The following is a 10,505-nucleotide window of genomic DNA, read 5'->3' as shown; positions in this document are numbered from 1 at the left end:
TGTTTATTAAGTAAATATTATCTTGTTGATGCGGGATACATGAATAGAAGTCTTCTTATTGCACCTTATAGGGGAGTGCATTACCATTTTAAAAAAAATATGCTAAAGAATTGTTTAATTTACAACATGCATCACTGCGCAATGCCATTAAAAGAATATTTGGTGTACTGAAAAAATGATTTCCTATCATAGCAAGTACTGTAGAGCTTACTTATTGGGTTGACACACAAAATGCAATCATTTTATCATGTTGTATACTTCATAATTATTTAATGGGTGTCGATCCTGATGAAAGTCTTATTGTTGAAATTGACGAAGAGGTTTTACATTCTCATCGTGGACGTGTGGCCCCCACTCCAAGAGAAGATGATGAGGATGCTAGGAATGAGATATTATAAGAGATTCTATAGTGGTAAATTCCCATTTTTTGTCAGTTTAATGTCGTATTACATAATTATATATTTGTTGTATTAACATTTTCCTTTTTTGTAACAGTCTAAACCTGCAACCAAGAAGTGGATGACAACACCTATGCCCAACTACTTTAAGATGGCACAACTTTGGGCTAAAGAAAAAGCAAAATGTGATCATGCTGAAATTGCAAAGGAGAAACGTGCTAGGTATGCTGCATTGACCACTATTGATGAGATTGATAATTTGGTATCCCAAAATGAAGTTTCTTTGGAGAACTTTGAAGTTGAAGATGATCCAAGGTCACCGAAATTTAATGTTGTGCGATCTCAAATGTCATCACAAGATGCAATGTCTTCTAAAAGTAAGAAAAGAAGACTGGCAGAAGATGATGAATTTGGGAATGTAATTTCCCAGTCATTTGATAATGTATCAATGACAATTGATAGGGTGACTGAGGTTATGATAAAGTGCTTTTCAAAGTCATATGGAGTAGAAGTTCACGTAGCTTTGGGCGTATTAGACTTAGATCCAATATCAAAGACTGAGGCCTACATATTTTTGATGGAAAATCCAATATATAAAGAGATGTTCTTTGGTTGCATAGATCATGAGCGCAAATGTGTCCTAGTGACACTAATGTTTAGGCCTAAAAATCAAAAAAGTGTGGGATTTCTTGGCCAACTTTAGATTTGCTTTATTTTGTTATTTTGTTTTGTTTTGGCAAGACTCATTACAGGAGTTTTAAAAAGAAAAGAAAAAAAGAAGAAGATATTTGTTTGCATTTTTAGACACTGTTTATTTTGTTGAAAATAAATATGTGATGCGTTAATTGCTTTACAACTTAGAAATATATAGAACTTGATGTTTAGCTACAATAAAATTTTTTCCCCCCTAAACTAGAATAATTTTTAATGTTCTTTAAAATGAGGGATATAATAGTAATGTTATTATAAAATAATTTCATTCCTTCCAATGTCACTTCTAAACAATGTTACTTACATTCTATTAATTTTCATTCATTTATTTTAGAATATCCAAACAAGAATTTTTAATTCCATTGCATTCCTTTCCCTACCAAATTCATTCCATAGAATTCCATTCTATGGCTTCGTTTGGGAATTCATAAAGGAAATGAATGGAATTGAATAGAATGATCATAAAAGAATGGAATTGAATGAAATGTATTTAAGTAAGAGAAAGGAATGGAAAAGAATGGAATTAAGTAACCTTGATTGAATGTTTTACAATAAATGAATGAAAATAAATGAAATATAAGTAATCTTATTTGAGAGTAACATGGAGGGAATGTAATGAAATTATTTTATGACAATATTACTATTAGATCTCTATTTTAAAATGAAGGATTAAATATATAGGGGTATTTTGAGAGTTTTAGTAAAAAAATCATTAAATCTAATTTCATTCCCTTCTATTCCTCCTAATTTCGGGAGAAATGAAAATTTGAGATTTTAAAAGAACAGAGAAAAATGAGTATTCCCTCCTACCCATTCCATTCCCTTCCACTTAAACTTCCAAACAAGAGAATGGACTTTCCATTCATTCCATTTAATTTTCCAAACAAGAGAAGTGAAGAATATTATAAAATTATTCTTTTCATTTCTTTCCATTCTATTCCATTCCATCCCTTCCTCCCAAACGAGGCTTTAATGACCATTCTATTCTATTTCATATTTTTATGAACTCTCAAACAGAACCTACAGGTTAGGCCTGACATGTTATGCTTCTTCATTTATAAAGTAAAAAAATTGTTTTTGGCAAGTTCATGCCAGTATACTGGGCATATTTTGGTTCCAAAGCGAAGTCCAGGCGGTTTGTGTCTTAACTATTTAGTGAAGCCATGTACCATTGTACCTTGTAAATCACTTTTTCTGATTTGCAGTCATTAGTGAAATCACCTTTTTTTTTTTCTCTCTCTCTCTCTGGGGAATGATCCAATATGGCATAGATGCATAATTTAATCGTAGTACTAAACGCTGCTACTGAGAAAAACGACTAGATCTCTTCGTAAAGCAATTGGACTATCTGAAGTATTTTCCTTTGACCATCCTAGAGTTTGTACTATTGTCTCTGCTGTCGTACAATTTTCCGATATAGTAGCATACGATTTCACTACAGGTTGGTCTTCTCTGTCATGTCACATGTGCTCCATATGACTTTCTTTTTGGTTTGTTTTGTTTTTCTAAATGGATGACTTTCTTTCTTCAATCACTTGTGCTTAAAACTTTATAGCCCTATGATCCCTTAAATTTGGTTATGCTTCTTAATTTATATTTGATAAACCACATTTGTAGTGTGAATGTGCGAACCACCTTAAGGACTTCGAATACTTCAAATGATTGCCATTTCCATCTCTTTATCAATTATTACTAATTTTTTGTATTCAAGATTCTTAGGACTGGCGCTAATCATGGCCAGTTGTTTTTGACTCTTAAATTATTCGCACTTGCCAAAAGAACATTTTCACGTCTTTGCGTGACGGTGATACTATATCACATGGCAAATTTGATTCAATGGTAGTAGATCCAAAATTTTTATCTTTAGAATTACTTTCAAAATAAGGTAAAAAGTATAGTAAGATTTGCTATAACTTGCCCGATTGGGAATGAGAATAATACTTTTTTTTTTCAATCTGAATGAGAGGGCCCTTTATCTGGCTGCCAGTCCATAATCCAAAGTGAACACTATTCTTATTAATGGCGGCGATGGAGATGCTTTGTACGAGGCCTAAAAACCTTGTTATCAACATATCACAACTCATCCCCATCTAATGTCAAAAGGCTCATGTGCCAAGCACATGAAGAGTAATGCTATGTATCATATGCGTCAAGGTATTGCCATGTGAGTTTGTATGACATGATCTAAGCAAAAATATACCATCACAAAAAATCATTGAATATATGTCATCTTATCTTTAAGTAGAATCAACCAACATTAAAGAAACTTGTGGGAAAAAAAATGATAAAGAAAAAAGAATAGGAGTAATTAGATTGTGGATTTTGATTTATTCACGGCCCTTCTGTTGGGGAAAGCATGTGGGTGTGAGAGGCAAGTAAGAGTTAGGGAACGTGGGAATAATTGAATGAGGTTCAGAATTCTTCAGGCTCCCACAGAGAATTCAATTAAATAAAACGTCTGGGTTCTCTCTGTTTCCAGTGGTCACATGTGAGGTTGTTGCATTTTTTAGTCTGGTCCCCTTATTTATAGAGGCAGCATTTTTACTTAGAAATGAAAATAAACATAGATACATAGTTAAATACACAAACCTCTCCTCCCCATCTGTTCTCTACTTCGCTTTTGTCTATTGGGTACTTGGACTAGCAAGGAATGGAGAAAATCATATTTGTATTAGCAATCTTGTTTGGATTAGGCTATTTTTCTATCTATGCCAATGCATTTTCGCCTTCCGCGTGGACTAAAGGTCATGCTACCTTTTATGGTGGCAGTGATGCCTCAGGAACTATGGGTATGTTAGCTCCAATTCAATAAGGTATTCGTTTTGTAATGTTCTTTGCAAGCCTGAATCTTAATGAATTCTTTGTTATGGCTACAGGAGGAGCTTGTGGATATGGGAACTTAGATTCTACAGGGTATGGGACTAGGACTGCGGCCTTGAGTACTGCATTGTTCAATGATGGAGGTTCATGTGGGCAATGCTACAGGATCATATGTGACTATACAAGTGATAACCAGTGGTGTAAGAAAGGAGTATCAGTGACAGTCACTGCTACAAACTTCTGCCCTCCTAACTATGATCTTCCGAGCAATAATGGAGGATGGTGCAACCCACCTCTCCAGCATTTCGATATGGCTCAGCCTGCCTGGGAAAAGATTGGAATTTACAAAGGAGGGATTGTGCCTGTATTGTTCCAAAGGTCATTTATAACTTCGTTTATTTTCGGTTTTGCCATATTTTTTACAACTATTGATATAACATGTTGTGATTGGTACATAATAAAAGTAGTGTTAGTGATGGACCCAAATGAATGTGACTCTCCTTTGATCACAATAGGCCATGTAGCTGTTGTTAAAAACGTGTTCTCATTTTCTTTCATCTATCTTGTTAATGTGTAAGGTTCCAATGGAATGGTTATCTAATGCTTTTTTGATTTTGATGGTGCAGGGTTCCATGCAAGAAACATGGTGGAGTCAGATTCACCATAAATGGAAGAGACTATTTTGAGCTTGTTTTAGTTACTAATGTGGCAGGGGCTGGATCTATTCAATCTATGTACATCAAAGGCTCAGGACCTGATTGGATGGCAATGTCAAGAAATTGGGGAGCTAATTGGCAATCCAATGCCTATCTTAATGGCCAATCTCTATCTTTCAAGGTCATCACTACTGATGGAGAAATCAAACTGTTCCCGGACATTGTGCCATCCAATTGGGCCTTTGGCCAAACCTTCTCCAGTAGTGTACAATTCTAAGCTGAAAGCGATATTAGGGTTCAGGGTTTTGGGTTTGGAATCAATCGGCAGAGGCGTGCTTAATATTTTACTCAAGCAGCCCGCCAACTCTTTTTTGGGTTGTCTATTGAGGTGGTGAGGACATGGAGTTCTGGGCTGGTGGTTTAGATGGGGGAGCAAACCAATGAACTCAAGAAGGCTCTCAGTTTTGTGCATTTTTTAACCAAGAAAACATTATTTTTGATGCTCACAACTTGGTGGTGCTGTGTGGATGTTGCATTTGTTATAGCACATCAATAAGAGGCGCAATAAAATGCAGCTTCAGCATGTAGAAATACTTAAAACTTACAATTTATATGCTTGTAATATTAATCTTGTTGTAATAGTTACATCATTGGGAATTAAAGTTTCCTGCAAACCCTTTTGCAAAATTCAAGGTCATATTCTATTTCTTCCTAGCTATTGTACTTGCAGAGTTTTAATTGGGTGCATGTAGAGGTAAAATTGTAGGCAAAGATGACTGTAAGTGCACAATTGCGCCTGGACCCAAAGACAAACGTGGGCTCAGGCCCAATGAGCTTTCAACAATAAAATTTGTAGAGTGTGGATTTGAAATCTAGTTTAGGGGTGTTGGAAGCTTGACAAACAGGCTAAAGTGTTTCAATATTTGCAAATAATAAACAAATGTGACAAAGGAACCTCCTCGGACGTAAGCCGAGGACGATTTATGTATTATTTCTCTTTTCTCTTCCAAAGATTACAATTCTAATTTCTTTTTAGCTAACTCTCCCCCCTTTTTCTTTACTCTCTTCTCTTGTTAAATACTTTTTCTTCCCCCTTTGTCCACGTGTCACACAAATCTTCTCCCCCCTTCCATCACCTTCCTCAAGTCCTTAAATAATAGCAGGAAGGTGGAATTTTACTGTTCAGGGGTCACTTCCCCATTAATGCGGCCAGGGAGGTAGGTGCAGGATCTTTAATGTGGAGGTAGCAGCCTTTTTCTGAGATATTTTTCTCACACCGTTGCGTCTAGAGGGTACTTGGATCCCCCTCTTAACCAACAGTTTTTCCAGAACTTTGCCTTGATCTTTTTGGCGAATCCAGGGTCATCGCGGGTTTGTTCGAGGAGGGATTCATCCTTGGACGAATCCTCGGACCCTAGACCTATGGGCCGACCTGCAGCCCTAGAAGCTTTTAGTCAAAAATGAACTAGTGCCCATCAATATAGCCCAAGGCCCAAATACTTGCTTAGGTCCTTTTATTCCCCATAATGACTACAAATCCCCAATTTATTCCATTCAATCCTGACTTGTAAAAGATTGAAATATGTTCCAAGATAGACTTTGCAAGTCTGGTGAATTCAAAATCGTCAGTGTCTTTCTTATTGAAATTGTGTTTTTTGTGTTGTGGTGTCCTAGTGAAGTGAGGTGAGTGTGAAATATTTTTGTGAAAAATTATGAGAAATGTAGCACAACTCTTAGGCCTGTAGCAAAACTCCTAGAAAAAAATGGCATAGATATTAATAATAAAAATAATAATTCGTTTTTAGTAGAGGGACCCCTGGTCCAGCAGGGGAGAATAATAAGGGATGAGTATGGTAAAGGGTTTCTCTTGCTAGGAAATAAGAGGGGACAATGGAACAAGGAGAACAAAATCAAGTAGGCATAAGGTGCATGTGATGAACCACTTTCTTTAAGACGATATTTTCCCCACTGCAAGAGTTTGTTAAAGGCTTACATGCACATTGTCTCTTGATAAACTAAGATCAAATTTTATGGATTAGTAATTCTGAAGAAATTTTATGAATTTTTGTTTGAATGTGTGTAATAATTGCATTAAAAAAACTGAATATGATTACATTTATAACCAATAAAGAGATACTAATTAAAAGATACATCTAGTCGTTAAGAATAATTAGCTCTGACCACCGCACACCATTAGTGTGAGGATCACTTTATAAATACAAAGTTCTTGTGGGGTAAGGACGGGAGGAGGAAATGGCCAAGGTTTAAGTCTTTAGGACAAGAGAGATTTATACTACACTTAAATTAGACTAAAGTACAATTTCTATCTTGTATTAAAAAAAAAAAATCAACCCTCCACTAGGTTTGTTTGTTTATTTATTTATTTATTTTTTGCAGAATTCTATTAATCAGTTTGCAAACTATTTAATAAGACTGTAAAACTTAAGAAAAAAAAAAAATCAGCAATCCTTCCATTTGTAAATTCACATGAGTGATCATTTTGCTTGAGCAAACTTTTTAGAGATAGTAAGTATTCTTCATTATTCCATTTCCCAAGTTATATATATATATATATATATATATATATATATATATATATATATATATATATCTCTCTCTCTCTCTCTCTCTCTCTCTCTCTCACTTAATTTAGGGACCACTCATAGCATATAGGCTGAACTTTGGGAACTCAGATTTGGGCACCAACTTCTTTGGTGCCTAGGCTATCACAACATTTATTTAGAAAGTGATTCACGCCTAGTTGTGCAGTGGTTAAGTTAAGAGGCTCATTAGGCTCTTTCCCCTTGAACTCTCTATCTGATTCTTGATTGCATATACCTTTTGGAGAGACAATGGAAGGTCACCCTTCTTTGATGAGCATGTACTAGGAGGCAAAAAAGTGGCCAGATAGCGTAAGAAGTCAACAACAAGAACGTGAAGTAATTTATGATGCCTGCTCAACTTTTTTGTTAGATTGTGATGTACTTTATGATAGCTGCCCTACTTTGTTTGTTAGATTGTGTACTAGTATGGTGGATTTTGTCTATGTAAGACTGAACTGTACGTATGAATAATATACATCCAAAAAAATCGTTTTGATTTTGGGTAAATGCTAGTCACACTACTTATTTTGTACGTATACATAGCCACACTTTTTGCATTGAAATTAAAGCTTAGTTTGGATTCAGCTTATTGTGGCCACGTTTTGAGATTATGCTTTTTGTAGCTTTTTTTTTTTTTTTTCATCGCGCATGAACAGTAATCGGTACTGTTCATGCACGTTATTTCACTATGCGGGAGACCAATTTCACTGTTCACGCACTGTTCATGGGACCCACAAGCACTTTATTCAGAAAAAAAAATTAAAAATGGGTCCCACAGTACTATTCACACATTTAAAAATTATTTTGCTACAGTGTTTTCAGTTTTCAGTTTTCAGCAATAAGCTCTATTCAAACGGACCCTAAGAGTTAAGACCACCCCTTTAGTTAGGACCCTCTCTTTTTTATTCAAACTTGATTCCAATCCAATTTGCCTTTTGCCAAGTCTGTTGGAATTATACTTAAAAAGTAATAATTCAAGAGAAACACATATAATACAGTTATCTATTAACAATTATATCATGTGCATATGTAATAAAATTCAAAAATAAAACGTGAGAAATATACATACTAGATTATGTTATTCAAGAACCTCACAAGCGATCTGGATGCTTTCCCCAGCTAGTCAGGATTAACAAGAACTTTATTTTCTCTTTTCACACCCCCTTGCATGTGTGGCCTTGACAATATTTATGATATTCAGAAAAGACATGGCCAGCCATAAAATCTTTCCTATCGTAATAACACTTCGTGTAACAAATATGTTACATTTGTTAATTAACAACTTTATTAATTAGATTTATTAATGAAGAAGTTCATTAATGTGTTACTACTTTTGTACCACCATGCTAATACATGGATTCATCTATCGTTCATATCCAGAACTACTATATTGACAACACCTTTAATAGGAGTTCAAGTTACTGGTAATGAAACGATAGATTCATTAAAGCCAACACTCAACGTGCATGAATTTCATTATGGAAGGACTTCCGAGATTATTATGCACTAACCATCGAAAGACTAGCCCTTATTGTCTTCTATAGTCTGAGCAATTTTAACTTGCACCTCTTTTCCATCATAGTCCAACAATGTACCTATCAAAATAGGCTATATCATGATGCATATGGTCAAGTCAAGGACTACAATGAATGCATTCATAATCTTAGTCTACTAAACCAAGTAGACCTATTTCAAAATATCAATATCTTACATCATATAAGTATTGCATAATTTCACAAGAGACTAAATATTTATTTGTTAATAATAAAGGCATCATATATATATATATTATGTTGGGCCACATTATTCTAACAAAGTCTCCATGATAAAATTTAAAATATAATTTTTAATTTGACCATTTTTTTATGTAAATTTATATTAAATTTTTTATATTATAGATGAACATAAAATGGTGTTATTTCACTTATTTGTTAACTTGACGAGTACTTCTTTATAAATATTTTTAATGTTGAATCTACTGCATGAGTTGAATCTCTCCCTAATCTCTATTCATCAGTTGTTGTTAGAAACCATAAGCGGTAGCAAAGGACGGCAAGATCAACGGTGGAAGAGAATAGTGACGGCAGGACCAGGAATTCCGGCAAGCCATAGCCTCTCTCTCCTTTCAATTGCACTCTGTCGTTGAACCTAGCTTTTCTCTCCCTCTATCCATTAGTTTGAGTGTTTGGCAGGTGGCACATGCGTGCCACGTGAGCAAACTTAGTCAATTTAAATAGAAATTAAACAGATGCATCAATTTGGCTTTTAAGTATAATTCAAGGAGTAAATTGACTAAAATAAAAGTTTAGGTGGTATATATATATATACACACACACATACAAGTTAGATATAGGATGGCAACAATAGGAATAACAATTTATTTTAGTTTAACACATTTTTAGCCCACATGCAATGTAATCCACACACATTTGGCTCAAATCCGACCCAATTTGACCCGTTTGTTAGAGTCTAAACCAACCAGGATCAAATTGGTCATATCCACACCTTCAGTAGTATAATTATAATGTGAATTTCTTTGTAACATCAATCAATTGATTAATAAAATCCACATCCTTCTTCTCCCAATAATAATAATAATAATCAAATGAAGTCCAAAACCTTAACGACGTCACCCACCTGCCTTTCCCCCGGACCCGGTGCTGGTTTTGTAATTGTTTAATCTGCAAACCCATAAATTGTTTTTGACAATTCAATAACACACACAGTGTCGCGACATAATAGTTGGCCAGACCCCCCAACTTATTATATTATGTCTCAATTATCAATTTTCTCTTATCATATACCCCATCTCATTTCCTATTAGAGGAATCTGGCAGATCCTTTCATCCAAAATTGCAATAATTTGTACTACAATGAAAACATCATTAAAATCAACATTTCTTTCTTTAATGAAATTTGAAAAGAATAAATTTTTATATCTGTTTTGACCTTGTAGGGTTCAAAACTTATTTTCCATTACTATAGAGATAAATGCAATCAAGGAGAAGAAACTTTGAATAGCTTATATATGCAATTATGTTCATTGGTGGAGACATGCTTTTTGTTTAGTGGGTGTAAATTCTGATTAGAGAAAAAATCAATACATGAATTTAATATTATTCCCTATATAAAAGTTTTTATTCCAAATCAATATATTGCATAATCATCTTATCTTATCATGAATATTATAAATAATATCTTAATATATGTGATAGGTCAATTGTTCATTAAACCATCTCCCTTTTCTTTTCTTTTCATTTTTTTTTTGTTGAGAAAAACCATCTCCCATTTAGTTATGCAAAAGTGATATTAAAAAA

General features: G+C 34.3%; 1 protein-coding gene across 1 annotated transcript; it reads left to right on the top strand.

The window, feature by feature from the left end:
• The first annotated feature begins 3,232 nt into the window (after nucleotides 1–3,232).
• LOC142607245 (expansin-A11) lies at nucleotides 3,233–5,290 on the top strand. Its single transcript, XM_075778671.1, has 3 exons — nucleotides 3,233–3,898; nucleotides 3,986–4,307; nucleotides 4,556–5,290. The coding sequence occupies exons 1-3, from the start codon at nucleotides 3,760–3,762 to the stop codon at nucleotides 4,860–4,862; spliced, it is 768 nt and encodes a 255-aa protein (XP_075634786.1). The 5' UTR covers nucleotides 3,233–3,759; the 3' UTR covers nucleotides 4,863–5,290.
• Nucleotides 5,291–10,505: the final 5,215 nt, after the last annotated feature.

Source organism: Castanea sativa, chromosome 1, assembly GCF_040712315.1.
Source record: "Castanea sativa cultivar Marrone di Chiusa Pesio chromosome 1, ASM4071231v1".
In the NCBI taxonomy this organism is placed as follows: Eukaryota; Viridiplantae; Streptophyta; class Magnoliopsida; order Fagales; family Fagaceae; genus Castanea; species Castanea sativa.
Note: the sequence above shows the minus strand (reverse complement) of the source record. Positions and strands in the feature narration are given on the sequence as shown.

Bases quoted from the DNA above. Each gene is read 5' to 3' on its own strand.
- LOC142607245 (XM_075778671.1), top strand. From the start codon at position 3,760: ATGGAGAAAATCATATTTGTATTAGCAATCTTGTTTGGATTAGGCTAT. The intron at 3,899-3,985 runs GTATGTTAGCTC...TTATGGCTACAG, and splicing joins TGATGCCTCAGGAACTATGG to GAGGAGCTTGTGGATATGGG. The intron at 4,308-4,555 runs GTCATTTATAAC...TTGATGGTGCAG, and splicing joins GTGCCTGTATTGTTCCAAAG to GGTTCCATGCAAGAAACATG.